The sequence below is a fragment of the Equus asinus genome, chromosome 20 (assembly GCF_041296235.1).
Source record: "Equus asinus isolate D_3611 breed Donkey chromosome 20, EquAss-T2T_v2, whole genome shotgun sequence".
NCBI classification, from domain to species: Eukaryota; Metazoa; Chordata; class Mammalia; order Perissodactyla; family Equidae; genus Equus; species Equus asinus.
Window position 1 is genome coordinate 89348583 of NC_091809.1, and position 20818 is coordinate 89369400.

A 20818-nucleotide genomic window follows, 5' to 3' on the forward strand; every position below is an offset into this window, starting at 1 on the left:
AGGTAACTCCAGAATGCAAAACCTAAGGTTCCAGTCAGTACAATAGAAAACAGGAACCAAGTAATGGATATATCCCCATAATCAATTGAAACATTGGAGAAAGCAAAATCCAAACTTATTCCTGCTGTAACTATTTAAATTTCCTATGCATCACAAAAATTATTCCCGATTATCAATTTCTATTCCCAAAGTTTGGTCTCACATTTTACCTCTTACAACCTTCTCAGTAGTTTCTGAATTCCCTGCTTGATCTCCTTTGTTCTCACACCATAAACAATGGGGTTTAGAGCTGGGGGGATGAGGTGATGCAAGATATTAAGCATGATGGGAACATCTGGGGGAATTCTCTTCCTGGCCAGGTTAGTGATGACCAGAACCAACAGGACTGTGCTGAAGAAGAGGATAAGGATGAAGTGGGAACCACATGTGCTCAGGGCCTTGGCCACAGCACGCTCAGCCTTGATCCTTAGCACAACTTTCAGGATAAAGGAATAGGAGAGAACAATAAGGATGAGGTCAGAGCCCAGTAGGGTCCAGCCTGTCACAAACTGGTAGAGCTGACTGAAGGTGATGTCATCACAGGAGAGTTTGGACACAGACAGGTTAGTACAGATGCAGTTGTTGATAATGTTCCTTGCACAGTATCTGAGTTGGGAAGAAAGTATAGGTATAGGCATAGTAAGAAGGGCATTGCGGACCACAACAAAGATGGCAGCCCTAGCTACAAATTGGTCAGTGATTATAGACGGGTATCGTAGTGGATGGCAGATGGCCACATAGCGGTCATAAGCCATGACCATGAATGTGCAGGATTCCATGGTCAGAAAACTATTCATAATAAACATCTGAAGGAAGCAGGCTGAGAAACTGATGGATTTGTTGTTAAACCAGAAGATATCCAAGACCTTAGGAATAACAGTAAGGCAGAGTACAACGTCCAGCAGAGAGAGGAGGCTGAGCAGGTAGTATATGGGCTCATGCAGAGAGGTCTCCAGCCAGATGGTGATAAGGAGGGTGGCGTTGGCTCCCGTGGCCAGGAGGAAGAGGAGGCTGAGGGGCAAGGACAGCCAGTGCTGCCAGTTCTGGTAATTAGGGAAGCAGGTGAGGAGGAATTCAGAGACTGGAGCAGTAGAGTAGTTGCTGGATGATGCCATGTCAAGCAACCTGATCACAGCTGACACTTCAGAAAACCTTGGAGGGTAAGACAAGAATAAATCTATCCAGTCAATATGAATACCCATGGGGAGTAACTCATTTTCCAAAGAACCATTGAAAAATAGTAATATTTAAGTGCCTGGTACTATTTTATGCAATTTATAAATATAAACCCATCCATTCTGTTAAAAATCCTATGAGTAGAATAATAGTAGCACGACTATTTTCCTTGAATAATTCCTGTTTATGCCTCTTTAAGTCTCAATAGTTTCCCCACTTGGTTGATAAGTTACATGATTGCCCTCTTTATAAGAAAATTCCATAATCATCCCAGTTGTACAGATGAGGAAATGAAGGCAAAGGTAATTAAAGTTCTTTTATTAAAATCACAATGGTGATACCATGATCTGAAACTATGAAGTCTGAATCTACAGCTGAAGCTCTCAGTCACTGCCTTTTCTGCCTCGATAAACAAAAACACTTATGCAGGCCCTGCGGCTGGAGGAGATAAACCATAGCCCAAACACAGAGGCTTACCCTCATCCTTCCTCTGAGAGAGGAGACCGCAGGCAAAGGAGGGATCAGGCCTAAGGGCATCACCAGAAAATATCTAAAGACTTCATTAGAGTTAAATCATTTGTACAGGAGTGAGCACTTTAGAGAGGTCTAAAAAGAATACACTTTGAGATAAGAAGATATGAAGAAGTCTCCTAGTGTCTTGGGCAAACAGTTAAGATGGGAACAAGAAATTTCAGGTGTCAGCAATTTTATCACAACAGTATTATTCCAAGAGTAAGCGAAAGCAACAACTACTGTCTTCATCTGACTTCACATGGATTCTCCGTCAGTTACAAACCCAGACAAAATAGGTTACTGTGGGTTCTTGGCCTGGTACACCATAACCAGTTATATTTAAGACATGTATGAGGTACTTTTTGTATGTTGCCATGCTAAGGCTTATCTGAGAACATTGGCTAATATGCCCTAGTGACATTATTTTTTTTTTAGTGTTCTGAGGAAGTCCAACTTCAGTCAGTTTTTATCAGCAACAGCAGTGGTCCCAATGAGGGTTGGACCCTCCTAGTCAGCTTCCCTCTTTTTTCTGAGTGTAGAAGTTTGTTCCTCAAAGGTAAGAAGTAAATCTGAATATTTGAAGGCAGATTTGGAAGTTGGAAGAAACAAATGTGCCCTTCTGTTTTGCCTAATGTATTATCACTTCCCATATAATCTATTGTAGCACTTCCAACAGAAAGATAATGCAAGCTACATACATAATTTAAAATTTCTAGTAGTGATCTTAAAAATTAAAAGGAAATTTGTGAAATTAATTTTAATAATATATATTTTTTACTCAATATAGCCAAAGTATTATCATTTTAACATGTAATCCATATAAAAAAAATTAAGGACCTATTTTATATTTTGTTTTGTTTTGGGATTAAATTTTCAAAACCAGGTGTTTATTTTATACTTACAGCACATCTCAATTCTGACTTGCCACATTACAAATGCTCAATAGTCACTTGTGGCTGCTGGCTACTATATTAGACAGCACAGGTCCAAAGTTTTGAAAAACTAAGCATTCCTCTTTTCATTTTGCTTAATATGTGAGTTTATTCCTGGTGTTGGCAACATGGAATCTATGATTCTTGGGTTATGTATGAGAACTCCTTCCATTTGGTTCAATTTCTGGATCAGCTCAAAATTACAGTTTTTCTTTTATTTTTCAATGCTACCCATCAAGTCTCTTTTAAAGATTTCCTCATAAAGTGATCTTTCAAACTTCAGGATGGGAAAGAGAGAATATATCCAGAGCTCTCAATTTAGAGGTAACACAGGTGCCTCAACCAGAGACTGGGACTTTCCAGCCACCCCAACCTCCTTGACTCAGACTAGATATCACTCTTCCCCCAACTCCTACCTTAGACCAGTGAAGTTATTTATTTTTTTAGAATCAATGTCACCATTCAGTAGGAATGCCAACATGTCCAGATATCTCCAAATGTGGTCAAAGAAATACCATTCTTTCACATGAGATATATTTGGAGACTGGAAATGGGTTTTGTTAACAAGTGGTGAGATAGCTAAAGTTCAAAAGGTAGAATCTGAATTGGAAAACGACAGTAGCTTCGTACATAAATCCAGATAAAAAACTGTTTATCCTGTTCGTCGGACCATACAAACTTACCTGTGGCCAGATTACAGTTACCTTAAAGAAAGAAATCTATTTCTATCAACTCATCTGCTTTATTTCCAGGTAGTTATTGTGTTCTTTTTCCTGTTTCAATGAACCAAAAATGAAGAATTGACTCCACCCTGAGGCTGGAGTCTTCTGGTGGGGCTTGGTGGCTTGAGCAATGGAAAAGCTGTTCTGTTCTGTTCTGTCCCAACCAGAAAAACAGGAAGGAGCACTGAGACAAGGAAGGATGAAACAGAAAGACCAAGAGGGAGTAATCAATGCATCTGGGATTACTGGTCCTGTCTCATTAGTGCTTCTCGGGAAATCTTCTCTAGGGGAGGGTGAATTGCTGTTGAGAATATAAACTCCTGGTCTCCAGTTGACATAGGCAATAATAAAGATATAAGCTTAATTCAAGAACACTCACCCTGAAAATCTCTGCTTTTCTAAATGAGTAGAATACAGCTTACACTGGAAAAACTTTGCTCCCATATGAAAGCAGTGATGTACCAGATTAGGGGAAACTGCCAGAATCTGAATCTGCATCACCAAAGCTGCTGTAGTCCTACCAGAAGAACTTCTTCTCCCTGCTTATACTGAATACTTGGAGCTCTACATGCTTCATCATTCCCATCTTCACTGTTTTCCTGGCTCCAAACCAGATCTACCACTCTGAGGAGACAGGACTGTACTGTTGCTATTTATGACTGTTTATTGCACCATCTGATCTAGTCCCTCAGAGGACCCAGAGGTTATTTTCATGGTCCTAAGGTCCACGCTGTCCCTTCCATCCCCACAGCCCACAGGGGATAATACAATTTTAGGCACCTGAACCTAAAGCATAAGGCCCATTCCTGGGAAGCAAGGGTTGGGGGAATGGGGGAAAAGAGGGGAGAGAGCATGAGCAGAGGAAACACAGAAGCACGATTCAATATGGGAGTAGTGGAGAACAGGAAGAAAGTTAAGGAAAATCAGGAAGACTTGGGGGTGAAGGGAGGTCTACAAAAAGAGCAGATATGTTTGAAAAACGAATGTTTCTAGACTTAGGACAGAGAGAATGTACTCACAAATTTTTCAAGAGTACATTCATTAAATGTAATCTTCAAAAACTTATGTTTAAATGAAGATTTAATATTTTCCTTAAACTGGGGTCATTTCATTATGGCCAGTGTACAAAAAAAAAGGGCCATGAAGTGTAATATGTTATGGACATATTATTTTCTTTTATTACCCACAGTTCATTGGCTTAATTGGAAATAGGAACAGACAAGTGAAACATTTATTATTAATGATAGGACATGATAAGACCATGAAAATCTGACTCATTTACTGGGTGAGTATAGGCTTCATCTGATTATATGCAATAGTACAGGGAAATGTCTTAGAAAGCTTCTGGATACCAGAAATAGGAGTGAGGGAGCTGGAAAGGATGCTGAGACACATTTTTTTTTCTTTTCACCTACAAGGTGTGAGTTCCAAGATTGGGAATGCAATTGTACTTTAGGTGATTGGGTATAGCTGAGCAAGATACTACCTCTGTTGTTTTGAAGATGTCTCTACCTCTTCTGAAGGGAACCTTGGATTGGATATCAGCATTATCCCATCTGGACAAGCTAGTACTGACCATAGCTAATGCCTAAGGGCAGAGAAAATCCAGTTATACTTTATTCTTTCAACACTACTACCTTTTCATGAACGAAAGGGGAGATCCCAGGGAGGACTCTTCCACCACCTCGTTAAGGTATTGTCAGTGTGGCAGAACCAAGGGCCCTCACTCATGAAGAATCTAAATTAGGAAGGATAATAAATCAAAGAAAGAGGAAATTGTGATAGACAGGAGAGAGGTAGACAAAAGAGATGACACTAATGAATGATACCATCTCTCTTTTCTACTGAGAATACTTAAGAAGCAGATAATAATAGGTTAGCAGTTTTTCTCACATGAAGTGCCAAGTCATAGCTGGTTCTGAGAGAAGTTGCAGGGGCTCTTCTATCCTAAGAAGGAAAATTGAACTAAAGTAAGGACTCCATGGGATCTGAAGAAAACATCCAGTCAGCATTGTGAGCTCTATTTATTTCTTTGGTTATTTTACATATAAACTGAGAATTGTATTCCTTTGTACTGCCCTGGGCAAGAGTTGCAAAGCAGTCTAGAATCTGCACACTATGTGGCCATAAATCAATAAGATAATTTACTAAGACAGCTGTCTGGGTGTGGTGAAAGCAGATTTTTGTCTGATTATTGATGTGTCAGAGCCTGTCTTGCTCCCTCGACTATACCAGATAAGAGTGTGGAGAAAATTTTGAGGGCAAGTGATATTAGAAGCCAGATAGCCTCAAAAGATGTGAGTACTGGGGTGATGTCATAACCACATATCACCAGTGGCTGTCCTTTGGAGTTCCAGAAGATATGCTTTATAGGAAGCCTTATGGCATACCCAGACTGAAATGGATATGAATAGAATATGCCCAATTGACAGTTTTATGAGACATACAATAGTTTGAGGTTCCAAAGTGTTAACTCTCACATAGGTAAAAGATTTCTCAAGAAAAAAAAAAAGTAGTAACAAATATGACAACAGTATTGGAGGAGGATAAAAGTGACGTGGATATCTTCTACCCCAAGGTAAATGGAGTGTGAGATGATGATCTGCCTTCTATTCAGAGGGCACAGGGGAAGCAATGTGCTTAGAATAATAATAACAATAATATCAACTCATTTAATGTCTATGTAATTTGATATGCGTAAATTCAAGGTACTGAAGAATACTGAAGGATATCTAACTCCAGGTGTTGTTGTGGAAAGAGAAAAGAGCTATCATTTACTGAAGTCCTGGAGGCATGGAGACACGACAAACTGAAAGCATCAGAGTAGGACACAAAAAAGAGGTAACATTTACCTGGGGAAAAGGGATAGGCAATGGTAAGAGAGAAAGGGTAGCCTATGTGGATGCCCAGTAATGATCAATGATGAAGTGTTAGGAGCTGGTAGATCTTAAGTTTCTTGGAGGAAAGAAGTTGGAAAGCAGAGCATCGAATCAATGTTTGAAGATATGCAGTGACAGCCTTGTGAGGTGCGCCTGATAGTAGGCATTATCATGTACACTGTCAAGAATCACAGAAGATTTGAAACAGGGAAGTGATGTGCTATAGATCAGACAAAAGGGAATCATACAGGAGACAGGGGAGCTTTTGGACAATCTTGAATAGTTCCAGGAAAAGTGATTAAGATCTGAACAAAGGCTATGCAAGTGGAGAAGAAAGGATGTATTTGAGGGGTGGGGAGGACTACAGGATTTAGTGTAAAAAAGGATGAGGAAGCAGAGAGAGACTGGAGTTAAGAATGTCACCAAGGATTTTTTTAACTGATGAAGGGAAGAAATATCCTTTTCAGACCTCCTATAGCACTGATATATTCTCCCAGGTAGTAATATGCTTTAAGCTGTCTTTTATAGTCCCCTTTAGATTCATTAACAGCTTGGGCCGTTTTTGCTTTCTCGCTCCATATTCTCCTCAGTGAAACTGAGGCCACCCAATCATTGTCCATCTGGGGCATCACTTTGATTTTCAGTACTCCAATTCCATTAGTTTGTATTCACAAACTGATATTCCCAAAGAGGTAGTCATAGTGTTTCCTTGTTCTAAGTGCTAATGAACAAAACATGGTCTCTGACCATGAGGTATTGATAGTCTGAAAATGTTAGACAAATCTTAAATAACCAAAATCACAACAGAAGATCCCAGCCCAGCTATGATTGCCTAGAAAAAGGAGTGATCACCTTGGCTCATAGATGAATTTAAACAAGTGCAGAAAAGATTCTGTCATAGTCAGGCACAGAACCTTGGCCACCTAATCATGATATGGGTGGGGGTCTTTGAGTTTACAGAAATTTTGGGCCCGCAAACCTTGTATGGCCACAGAGTGACTTAGCCTCACCTCTGAATGAAATAACAGCATTATGTCGGTCCTTATCACTCACCCTTATACCAGAATCTAAGCATCCTGGAAGCTTCAGCATCTACACCAGGTCCTAATGAAAGAATTCCATCTCCTGTACATACCAGACTCCTGGACTCCCCTCCACTCCTCATTATCTCCTTCCTCATAATTTTCCTGGCCCCAACTTGAGACTCACCAGTTTAAGAAGCTTGCATGTGCTGTTTCTGGCTGTTGGGAAAAGCACCTAAACTGGCCCCTCCAAGAGGTCTGGAGGCTGATTTTATGGGCCCTGGCTCTGCTATTCCCATTCTCTCCCCATTGCTCACAGAAGTTAGCACTCTTGTTGGGCAACTGTGCTGTGAGGCTCTATGGTATATTTCTCAAGAGAGTATATTACAAAAGACTTAATTTAACATTGTGGGTAGAGGGAGAGCAGAGGAGAGCAAAGGCTATTGGAGAGTCTAAATAAAGAAAAAAAAAGATAAGGAAACTGAGTGACGAGAATCTTCTCAGGAAAAATTCCTATTGACACATTGTTGTGAAGAACCGAATAAACTATCCTCAGCACTTTAACTCTGTGGTAGGAGGTGACAGAGGAACATCCCCAGAAACGAAGGGAGATGGACCTCATAGGAGCATGGACCATGTGCAAATAAGAGAGGCAGGGAGCACTTTCTCTGTGAACCCTTCTGATACAGTGGGAGCATCAATGGTCTAGACCCAAGCAAATCTCTGGGAGTCGCCCTGTTTACACACATCATCTCACATCCAATTTTTACTGCCATGGTTGTTCTAAGCTCTGTTTCCTTAGATGCATAAAATGCTACAGTTAGCAATATTGATCTTTTACAGAGCAACACTTGGCATTGCTTCCTTAGGAACCAAGGGAGATCATCACCAGTAGAGCTACCACTCTGAACTGATGCACAATAGGACCCAGAAAATAGCCTCTCCTAGAAGGTCTCCAGACGCTTCCTAGGACATGGATGCTCAGGTTAAATGTAGGATCTCTTGGGCTTTGGGCACAGGAATCTTGGAGAGATAAGAGCAAGTAGAGTCTGGTTCTTAGTCTCACACTTTCCTACCCACAACTGCTGGAGAAGAAGATATCAGGGCAGAAATGTAGATGGAATGTAGCCTGGTTCTCTCCATTCACTAATGCCTTTCCTTTCCCTGCCTCTACTTTGCTACATAGAAGCCCTGGGTGAAGCAATAAGGGCCTTGGAAGTATCAAATAGAGTTGATAGACATGCTAAGTGAACAAAACTATTTCACAAGTGAATCAACGTTCAGTGAAAGTATCTTGTGAAGAGCATGTAATGTGCTCTGGGCAAAACATCCTGGTCCTCAGAGTTTCTTATAAATGAATAATCTCTCTCCACTCTCAGATCATGGGGCTGTTGGGAAGAGACAACTGGAGGCTTAAGTTTGAACCCTTGTTCTACCACTTCCTGCTTGCTTTTCCTTGGACAACTTTCATAAGCTCTCAGAACCATGATTTCCTCATCTGAAACATGGGGATGGTAAACCTTCTGACAGACAGTTGCTGCAAGGATAAAACTACTTTTACATTTTCTTTGAACAAACCTTTTGACGCTTCTTTGTACAAAGCACTATATTACATGTTAGAAATACAGTACATGAAAGAATGGTTTCCATCATCTTAGAGAGGGACACCAAAACGTAACATGAAATCACACCAAGGATTATACCAGTAATAATAGTAATAAATCTTCATTGAGTTTTTAATGTGTCATAATATTCTGATTATTTGATATGTCGTTTAATCCTCATAACAACCTAATAAGATACATATTGTTACAGTCAGTAGCTATAGGTAATTTTTCATGAAGAATCAAAAAAATACATGTTGAGGGCTGAAATATATCCTCTCCAAAATATGTTGAAGTCCTAACCCCCAGGAACCTGAGAATGTGATCTTATTCGGAAATAGTCTTTGTAGATGTGATCAAGTTGAGAGTTATCAGTGAACATAAAGACTGATGACCTTCAGTTCAGCCACACTCTGAAAGCATATCGCAAGGTTCCAGTTTAAAATATGTGAGTCGGAGGATGATTATCAGACTTTATTTTTGGTGGGTCCAGGCTTTGAATTTTGTCTCCTCATGCCAGGAAATTGCCAAATTTTGGCTCCTGACTTCTTTAGGATTGGCAGAAGTCCTCAGAGCAGAAGTAGTTTTAAATCCTGGGTTTCTCTCTCAGTTTTTACCTCCTCCTAGATTTTGACCTTTCCTTTTTAACTCTTTAGTGCTTTTAAAAATATATTTTTACTTCACTAATTCAAGTAGCATTTTTTAAGATAATTTAGCTGGGTAACAGTTTAAACATTGGCAAATATTTATATATATATAAATTGAATAATACATACAATGTATATGTTAAATATATAATTGATATATGTTATATATTTTTATCTACAACTTTCTGACATCTATTATTGCTGTTAAGAAGCGTATCATCACTCAATAGCTGTTTCTTTGTAAGTAATGTATCATCATCTCTCTGGTTCTATTCAGAACTTTTTATCTTTGGAGTTTTGGAACACTGGCAAATGTACATAGATTTGTCAGAAAAATTGTTCTATTTATGATTAATTAAGCTTCTTGAATCTGAAGATAATTCAGCTGTTATCCCTTTGAATATCCTAACCCATTTTCTATATTCCTTTGTACAAATCCAGTTTGGTATAGCATATTGGGCCTTCTTATTTAATTCTCTTTATCTTTTCACCTCCATTTCATATTCTATTCTCTTTCAAATTATACTGCTTTCAGATTAAGCTTTTCAACTTTAGCTCCATTTTACCAATTCTCAATTTAGCTGTGTCAATCTTTTGTAATCTGTTATTCTTTTCTTGATATCAGTGACCACACTTTTTAAGTTTTCCAGAAGACATTGTTGTTTTTTTTCAAATATACCTAATTTTATAATAGGCTAATGCTCTTTTCTCATGTTTTCAGACTTTATCTTTTGTTTCTTTAGCCACTTAAATATAACAATGATATAATTTATGTCAGATAATCCCATTTTCAAAGTTGTACCTAATTCTGAGGATTCTTTTCCATGTTTTATCATTTTGGATTGTGAGTTCATGATCAACAGAGCTATTTCTGTGAGATCTCTTAAAATTACCTTAAGGACACTTTATATTAATTTCTCCACTTGGCATATTCCAGGAGACATAGTGTAATGCCTGTAATCAAACCCACCTGAGGGAAATTTGTTTTATTCTTTCTAAAGCCTAGTTCAAGACAAAAGGTGTGTGTGCGAGTGTATATGTGTGTGCTTATATGTTTCTTGCCCACTCCTTCACTTAGGTTAAGGGCCTTCAAGATCCCTGGCACTGAGGGGAATTGTGTGTCTTAATTCTGTTTCGTCCCTTTGTGAGGATTCAAATTCTTGTGTTCTCTATTTGTATGATCATTTAAATTTGCAAACCTGTTGTTGTAGAAACTGATGAATGCTCCCATTATAGCCATACTTAATGTCTATTTTTCAATCTTATTTTCATCTCCTAATCTTTTTGGACCATTAGCAAATTTCCTTAATTTATTTTAACCATATGCATTTGAGGAGGTTTATTATGTTTTACTTTATTATTTAGCAGCAGGAGGATCTTTCAGATTACATGGTATGCCATGAAATGGAAGTTGGAAATATTCTTTATAGGGAAGACAGGCTTCGTTTACTCATGTAGTGGTATGGAATAAACTTTCAGTGTGTAAGAGGTGAAAATGCCCCTAAATAACGAATGTTTGAATTCTAAACGTTGTGAGCTCTATTTATGTAATTATCTATCTCCCTCTGGATCTGGCTGGACAAGTAATTGAGCTGGTTACCTGTACTTTATCTACCTGAGTTCAAAACAGGTACTGAGATTATTCAAAGCAATCAGTTGATCCTGAACGTAAATGGTATTAGTGACCCAATTTGGAAGGTGAGTTTTTGAAAAGACAAATAAAAGTCCTGGGGTCACAGTCTAGAGCAGAAAAACTTACCCGAGCTTCTTGTAAAAAGAATGGAAGGAAGGAGAAAGTGGAGGAGGACATAGGTTAGATAGAGAAAAAAGGAGCAAAGAAAATCAGAAGGAAGGAAGGAATAAAAAAGGGAAAGATGAGAAGGAAAGAGGAAGACAGTGCATAAGGAAGTAAAAATAACAAATATATTGGGTGACTGTAGTTAATTTTTTACATATATAACTGAATTAAAAAATCAAAATTAAATTCTCTCTCATCCTTCTTTTTGAGACAATGAAACTGAAATATGAAGAGTTTAAATTATTTGTCCAATTCATATAGCTAGAAATAGGCAAGCCAGAATACTAAACCTGACTTCCAAACTTAAAATCTAAGTCTCTTTTGCTAAAAGTGAGTGTCAGAAGGCTTTTTCTCAAGAGCATTTAGGCATGTTGATCAGACTGTCACTCTGTAGAGACTAGGAAGAATGAGGTATGGTGATCATTATAATGTGTTTATTATTTTGGTGAATTGTGAGATCCATTTGGCTAAGAAAAAGAAGATTATGGTGCAAAAGAAAAGTGAAATTGATGACGGTACTCAAGGTAGTATTTACCTCACAATAGGAAGAAAAAATTAGGAGAAAAGTAATTTTATAGTCTCAGAAATATGTTGTAGCTGATCTTAGTTGGCTGGATAAATGTAGTGAGTTCCTCAGACTTCTCTTAAGCCAGCAGCAAACCTGAAAGGTCAAGGAGACTGCTCTCTCCCAGCTGTGAGGAGGCAAGACAAATATCCCATTTTGGGCTCAATCTACAGATGAATCATATTTACTTTTATAGGGGTAAGCAGAGGTCTAAGGAAACTCTCAGCCTCTTTATCAAACAGGACATGTTTCTTAATTCTGTTATAAACATCCAAGTAAATGCAATAAATTCAGTGACTTTATTGAGGGAGTCCACCAAGGTCTGTTCTTCACTAGAATGTTAACTCATCTAGTCCCTCTTCCCTTCCATGTCCTAACAACAGCAGCTCCTGACAGACCACAAGAACTCTGCATAAACACAAAGGATGAGCAGAAAATGCATTGCTTGTTTGAATCAAATATCAGGCTCCTGACATCATCATAACAGAATGTTACAAGCAGCTTTCAGGAATATGTTTGGGAGTCCTGGCTAAAGATAGGATCTAAGGGAGATTCAAACCCCTGCATCCCATCCATTGGACTTCTACTACTCCTGAGGCGCAGTTTACCGACATTCCACCTAGCAGCCCTCTGTTCCTTCCTACCACAAATGATGGAGATGACTGGAAAAGATAGAATGGCTCTAAAAGAGCCCCTTTGCTTCTCTCTTAGGAGTCTAAAGTTAAACCTAATGATCTACTTAATAAAGCATCCGGAGGAGGCAAACAAGAAGTAGACGAGACTCTAGGGTTGACAGTGTCTCAGAGAGATCAGGAAAGCCACAAAAATATCCAGAGGTTCTTCTACTACTTCTCAACCTTCCCATGCCACAAGTTGGTTTTCAGCTTCACAATCAATGTATGTAAATGGATTGGCAATCAATGTATGTAAATGACAGAGACAAAGCTAAGTTTACCAAACAGAGTTCTTTTTCTTCCTAGACACACAAATTAATTTACATTTTCCAGGCTCATCTGCCTGGTGGAGTTAAAAGACTAAGTCTGTTCAAGGAAATGGCATGCCCCTCTTCCAGCAATGACCTTTATAACCTCTGATGTCATCTACACTATTTCTCTTCCTCCTCCTCTGATCAGGCACAGATAATCCACTAGAAGACACTGAAGCCCTAGGAATGGTAGAATCCTACAAGGGATAGGGACTAGGTCCCTGAATGACTGCATTGAGGAGAGTTTCACACGCATTGGACGGGATGTCATCAAAAAGTAAAACTCTATTGTGTTAAACCACTGACAAACTGGAATTGTTTGTTTCAACAGTTAGCAAGTTATCCTGACTAAGTCTGCGGACAGTGAGAAAATGGACATCTAATGCTAGAAAGATCACATAACAAGGAGATCCGGCATGCCTATTAAATGGTAACTCCAGGGAAAATAGTTGGAACAATTCAAAATAATAGCGCGTCTGCGATTGTTGATTCCTTTGACAAGTTGTTATAAGAAATAAATGAGTTTAGAAGAAAGTTAGATGGTTTTCAAGCAGAAATTAATGATAGTAGAGAAAGCATATAAATATAGAGTCTTGAAGAATTGCCCTACTGCTTGGGAGGTCAAATGTTAAGAAAAAGTTTTACAATGCCTTTGAATAACAGAAATTCGTAGAAACCAGCCTTGAGAATCGGCTAGGTTATGTGTACATCTCTCCTACTCACGTCTGATAGCCTGAGAAAGACAACACTACATAGATAAAGAGTGTCATGGGCAAAGAGTAAAGACATAAAGAAAAGGAAGAAATTTCAAATTATACCTAAGAAAATCCTTTGGGTGTAATTACTAGCATGTGGAACTGACCTGCTACAAATAGATCAGACCTGCTAGGCTTTTGAGGGGGTCATTGCCAAAGAAACATGAACTTGGATTTTAAAGAAAGAGTTTGATTAAGAATTAAAAGAATTCTTTTTTGAAAACATTATTTTACTGAGATCATATTGTTTTATAACATGTGTAATTTCATGTGTACATTATTATGTCAGTTTCTGTATAGTCTGCATCTTGCTCACCTCAATAGTCTGTTTTTTATATATATGTGTCACTATACATATGAGCCCCTTTACACCTTTTGCCTAAGCCCCCCACCCCTCTGTGGTAACCACTAATATGTTCTCCTTAACCATGTGTTTGTTTATGTCCCACATATGAATAAAATTGCATGGTGTTTGTTTTTCTCAGTCAGTCTGGCTTATTTCACTTATAATACTCTCAAAGTCCACCCATGTTGTTGCAAAGGAAATGATTTTGTCTTTTTCACAGCTAAGTAGTATTCCATTGTATATATATATATATATACCACATCTTCTTTATCCATTTATCAGTTGATGGGCACTTTGGTTGCTTCCAAGTTTTGACTATTGTGAATAACACTGCAATGAACATAGGGTGTAGAAATCTCTTTGAATTGTTGATTTCATGTTCCTTGGGTAAATATCCTGTAGTGGGATAGCTGGATTGTATGGTATGTCTGTTTTTAATTTTTTTTGAAAATATGCATACTGTTTTCCATAGTGGCTGCACCTATTTGCATTCCTACCAGCAGTGTATGAGTGTTACCTTTTCACCACATCCTATCCAACATTTTGCGTTTTTTGTCTTGTTAATTATAGCCATTCTAACAGGTAGAATGTGATATCTCATTGTAGTTTTGATTTGCATTTCCTTAATAATTAGTGATATTGAACATCTTTTCAAGTGCCTGTTGGCCATCTGTATATCTTCTTTGGAAAAGTGTTTGTTCATATCCTCTGCTCATTTTTTGATTGGGTTGTTTTTTGTTGTTGGTGGTGAATTGTATGAGTTCTTTATATATTTTGGAAATTAACCCCTTGTTGGATAAATGATTTGCAAATATTTTCTCCCAGTTGGGAGGTTGGTTTTTTGTTTTGTTGATGGTTTCCTTTGACTTGTAGAAGCTTTTCAGTCTGACATAATCCCATTCATTTATTTTTTCTTTTGTTTCCCTTGCTTGAGTGACATGGTATTCAAAAAGATACTGCAAAGACCCATGTCAATAAGTGTACTGTCTATATTTTCTTCTATGAGCTTTATGGTTTCAGGTCTTACATTCAAGTCTTTAATCCATTTTAATAATTTTTTGTGTACACTGTAAGCACACTGTTGCCACTGTTATTCAACATAGTAAGGGAGGTATGGGCCAGAGCAAGTAGACAAGAAAAAGAAATAAAAAGTATCCAAATTGGAAAGGAAGAAGTAAAACTCTTGCTGTTTGCAGACAGCAGTTTTCTATATATAGAATACCTTAAAGAAGCCACCAGAAAACAATTAGAGGAGCCAGCCTGGTGGTGCAGTGGTTAAGTTCACATGTTTTGCTTCGGTGGCCAAAAGTTTGCTGTTTTGGATCCTGGGTGCAGACCTACACACTGTTTGTCAAGCCATGCTGTGGCAGGCCTCCCACATATAAAGTATAGGAAGATGGGCATGGATATTATCTCAGGGCCAGTCTCCTTCAGCAAAAATAGGAGGATTGGGGGCAGATGTTAGGTCAGGGCTAATCTTCCTCAAGAAAAACAAAATTATAAATAATCAACAAATATAGCAAAGTTGCAGGGAACAAAATCAACTTACAAAAATCAGTTACAATTCTATACATTAATAACGAACTTGTAGAAAAAAGAAGTCAATAACACAATTCTACTTATGATTGCAACAAAAAGAATAAAATATCTAGGAATAAATTCAATAAAGGAGGTGAAAGATATATACACTGAAAACTATAAAACATAATTAAAAGAAATCGAAGAAAACATAAAGAAATGGAATGACATTCCATGCTCGTTGATTGGAAGAATAAACACAAATAAAATGTCCATATTATCTAAAGCAATGTACAGATTCAATGCAATCTCAATCAGAATGCTTATGACATTTTTCACAGAAATAGAAAAAAAAAATCCTAAAATTTAAGGAGAACAAGAGACCCTGAATAGCCAAAGCAATCCTGAGAAAAATGAACAAAGCTGGAGGCATCACAGTCCCTGCCTTCAAAATATACTACAAAGCTATAGTATTCAAAACAGCATGGTACTGGGACAAAAACAGACACACAGATGAATGGAACAGAATTTAAAGCCCAGAAATAAAACCACACATCTATGGATGGCTAATTTTTGACAAAGGAGCCAAGAACATACAATGGCAAAAGGAAAGTCTCTTCGATAAATGAAATAGGGAAAACGGGACAGCCATAGGTGAAAGAATAAATCAATTATTGACCCTAGTATTTTATAACAGTAAGTAGTCTCCAAATACAGTATCTGCAAAACTCACGTTCTCCAATGCCTGCTTCATATTAGGTTATGGGGCACATTAAAGAAGGGAAAATTCCCTCAGGCAGAACAAGCAAATATAGAAACAATGGCCAAGAGAGCTCTCCCCAGAGAACATAACCAGTGTCTAGTCAGGGAACCTCCCCCACTCTCAGGAGGTAAAGGTATTGCAATGCTTGCCTCCCAGGTATTCTAGCATTACCACTGACAAGTTACTGTTATATGTATTCCATGCTTCACTTCCAACTGGGAATCTTTATAGCTGGTACCCAGGTCTACTCCACCCTAAATATGTGGTAGGAGGAGAAAGATGACTAGTCCAAGAGGAATCACATCAGGACCTGATGGAGAAGACCATACATTCCTGAAGATCTTGGACTTTGTAATGCATACAGTGACTACATGAGAGTTTGGGTAGTCTCATTCAGGAAGGGATTAAGCATATTTTACATGCAAGAGTCTCTCATATCATTTCTCTTAAGAAGTGAATACTCAGTGAGCCAGCCTCTCCTGTAGATGGCTGGATCTATGTGAGGATTCCACCCAATGGAATAATAGAGAAAATGATGTAAATCTCCCCTAGATTGAGCCTCTGGAACATCCTATGAGATCCATTTTCTCCCTTGGATCTCCTGACAGCGAGAATCAGAAGCACTGGTGAAGGTCTCTAAGGGCTTAGAACATGGAGGATCCATGTATAGAAGAAGCCTGCGTCCCTGTATGTTGACATGAAGCAAAGCCCCCATGCATTGGAATGAGATGTGGATGAGAAAGAAACTTACATTGTGTTAAGTTACCATGATGTCTTTGCTGTAGTAACTAACTTTATTTGCACTGACTCCTTCAACATATGATGGGCTGTGATATGTGCTGCCTTTGCTATCTATAACCTGGAGTATGAAAAACTTCAGAAAACTACAAAACTATCCAGCTGACTTCTAAAAATGCAGCTCACCCCTAGACAACATAATAGGAAAATAGATTTACATAGTAAGTGTGCCTAATGTACCTCTTGACTCTGGTCCCTATTAGTTGAATGGTCGTTAGTAATTTAGCTTTTTGCTCAGTTGCCTAACCTGTAAAAATGAGAATAATAATAACTAATGGGCTGTTTTGAGCATAATCTCTCTGAAAGTAGTTTACCTCGTGGTAACTATTTATACTAATCACTACTGTGTTAATCACACATAAAGCATTCGAATTTTTGGTTGAGTAGACAAATAAATAAATAAATGTTATTATTACATATAATCCTTAGCCAAATACTGCTAATGTAACATACTGTTAAATACTAAGATATATTCTACCCTTATGAATACTTGACACTAGTCGTTGATTTGATATTGACTCTTAAATGTCACTGAAAAGAAAATCAGAGTATAAATCTTTATATCCCTTTTGTTTTCAAATTAATCATTCAAATCCCCGTGTTCCAAATGAGCAGGAGGCACAATACATTCTTCTTGAAGCTACACACTACCCTCCCCCTAAAGTGTTGGAGAGCCCAGGAGTTTTCTGAATACAGTTGTCAACCACTAGAGACTGAGAACTGATTTCACCCCAGTAGTGCTGTTCCTCTTGGTAAACACAAGATGGCTCTGTTGACTTGCCAGCTATGAATTGTTTATAAACTCCTGGCAGTAATGCCCTGCTGTTTAGACGCCATGGTTGCCAAGCTTTGATGTCCTACACTGGTCCTCGGAGGTCACAGCTCTCATTGCTAACACCCATATGCTTAGAATAGATCCTAAAGCACAATAGCTCATCAGGGTGACTATGTACTAAGAGGCTCCCAAACTCCACTTTGTGATAGTGGAAAACATAATTTTTTGTTCCCTCGACAATGTTTAGGTCTTTAATTTGAGCGCTGATAACCAGCTTAGATTTCCTTTTTCCTCCAGATAATTTAATTCTAGGGGACTTGTTTCTCTCTTTTTCCACTGGGTCTTGATTTAAATCTGCTCTGTTCCTGAATAGCAGTGCTCAATGGTCTCAGATCTTCTTTCTCAAAAGGCTCTGTGATCCTTATGCAAATTCCTCCTGCAAATGTGACTCACTCTCAAATCAGGGAGTGAGGTGAGTGGCTATTGGTCGGCCCCTCTCTTCCCCTTCTCTGGTTTTCAATATACCTCCTTCCAATACAGGTGGACCCTAGTCAGCCTGGGTTAGCAGTGACTCTTTGCAGATCTTTTCAGTTAAACTGACAAAACATCTGTACCTCATCAATTTATCATTTTTCTTTCATTTTTATTGAGATATAATTGACATACAGCACTGTATAATTCTAAAGTATACAGCACAATGACTTAATTTACGTATATTATGAAATGATTACCACAAGAAGCTTTGTTAATATCCAACATCTCATATAGAAACAAATAAACAAAAAAAAAAATGTTTCTTCCTTGTGATAAGAACTATTAGGATTTACTCTCTCAGCAACTTTCAAACATACCACCCAGCATTGTTAATTATCATCATGATGGTGTACATTACATCTCCAATACTTGTTTACCTTATAACTGGAAATTTGTACGTTTTATACCCCATCAATTTAAAATGACTTTAGTTTATGCTACTTCATTATATTAACTCAAGGCAGTGTTCAAAGATTTCTACTAAACACATTTTTTTTTATGATATGGGAACTTCGTGGCAGAGTTGTCTGCCCTTTAAGATCTTGCTGTTTGAGTTATCCTGCTCCCCCATCACCCTTACCCATAAGTGGACTCACATCAAAGCTTGTCTTAAGACTATTGTGTCTAGTTCCTTGAACTACCTGCACTGGACTTGACAATTCTGTGAGAAACTGTGGTCCTCTTAACCTCTCTCCTTAGAATCAGAGTGGAGAGCCAACCTTAAGTGCATGGCTTGTCTGTTCCTTATATTTAGGGCTCTACTACCATAGAACTAAAGATTCTTTGTAGACACTATTTGTCCAACTCTTCACTTAGCTGCTTTATATCATAAATAAGGGAAGGTTTTCTGAGCCCCTTGATATGCCAAAATTGTGCTACTGTGAGGAATAACAACTGGTGTGTTGATCCCTATATCCTTTACAAATCCCTACAAGTTGGTAGTTTCTACCCTTGTGTACACCCAGGTTGAGTCAAGCTTCTCAAAATTATGTTGGCCATTTGTGTTGATCTAGAGAAGCCTGGTTCAAGAATTAAGATTTGAATTTTGGCCAACTAACAGACTCCTTTTTGAGTCCCTTCTGGGTTTGCACCTGGGTGAAAGCATAACCTAGGTGGTGAAAGCTCTCCTAGGGAGAACAACAGAGTGGACCAGATGATTGAAAATATCACCTGACAATATGTATCATATTCCTATGTATTATATCCTTTCTGCTAGATTTTTTTTTTAAAAAACTCATCTTTATAATCATCCACAGAAAGCTCTTATTAAAATTAAATATTATCATGCATAGACACCAGTACTATGTAAGTGCTCAAAATATTTGAATTTTTAATTTCATTATTATTGCTATCATAATTATCAGCATATAAGGACATTGAGATTACTAGTATCATTTTAGGCAATCAATGTTGAAGTTGACCCTTATGTCCTCTGAGGGATAGTAGGAAGATGGTTGTGGATAAAACTCTTCTAGCAGCCATGATTGGTGAGAAGCCCTATTAGAGAATTCCCTTCTGAAAAATGACAAGTCACACCTGTAGCTCTGGCTTGAGAAAATGAGAGACAAACCTGAGGGCATTAAGAGCCCCTTCTTGTAGGCAGGTGGATTTCATTTTCTTTCCTGCTGTTAGTGAGTGTGGCTTTGGAAGAATCTGCCCTTGGAGCCCCCAGCAGCCCTGAGTCGCAGTTACTCTATCTAATCCCCACAGTGTGGGACAGTCGATCTCTATTCCTGCTCCCAGTTTATTGCCAAATTCTTGCATGGCTCCAAAAGCTGCCCCTATAACATGTCATGTCTCTCCACCTACCTGCACTGTCTCTGGTTCCCTGGGAGCTCCTGTGCACTGCAGGGTGCAGTTATAGGTGTCTCTCATGTCTTCAGAAGATTTTAGACTCAGAACCAACTAGAACTGCACAGTCATTAACTCTCCTCTCTCACACCTAAACTCACCCATCCATAATCAGCTCTGTGATGCTGGAGTTTGGACTCTGGGACTCTTCTTTGTCGGCTGGAACCCTTTTAGTTTCCACCCACAGAGAGCAAAAGAAAAAGACTGGAAGGTTGAAGCAGGGGAGGGGATACTTGCTCCTTCCTGTCTGTTCGTATCTTGTCAGTATCCCTCAGCAGTGACTCGTCATCCTGATAGTGGAGTTAATTCTATTCTCCAGGATTTGTTTGTTGGTTGGTTAGTTGGTTGGTGGATTGGGTTTTGAGTTTGGGTTTGGTTTGGGTTTTAGAACTCCCAGGATCAAATCATCCTCACTGAACTCCCTCGGATGGACCAGCAGCACAGCAGCAGGATACAGTCCCATCCTCAGAGGTCTCCGTCCCACCTCTAAGGGCACCTCCTCCGAGCTGCTGTGATGCTGGTACCAGTTAGAGGTAGCACCCTCCTCAGAGTTGTGAGACCCAGATCAATGGGCTGCCTCCAATCTTGTGGTTCTG

The 20818-nt window shown here is 38.6% G+C and overlaps 1 protein-coding gene across 1 annotated transcript; it reads right to left on the reverse strand.

The window, feature by feature from the left end:
• Positions 1–212: 212 nt before the first annotated feature.
• LOC106828996 (olfactory receptor 56A4-like) lies at positions 213–1154 on the reverse strand. Its single transcript, XM_014837842.3, has one exon. It carries the CDS (start codon positions 1152–1154, stop codon positions 213–215), a length of 942 nt encoding a protein of 313 aa, XP_014693328.3.
• Between the last annotated feature and the right edge of the window lie 19664 nt (positions 1155–20818).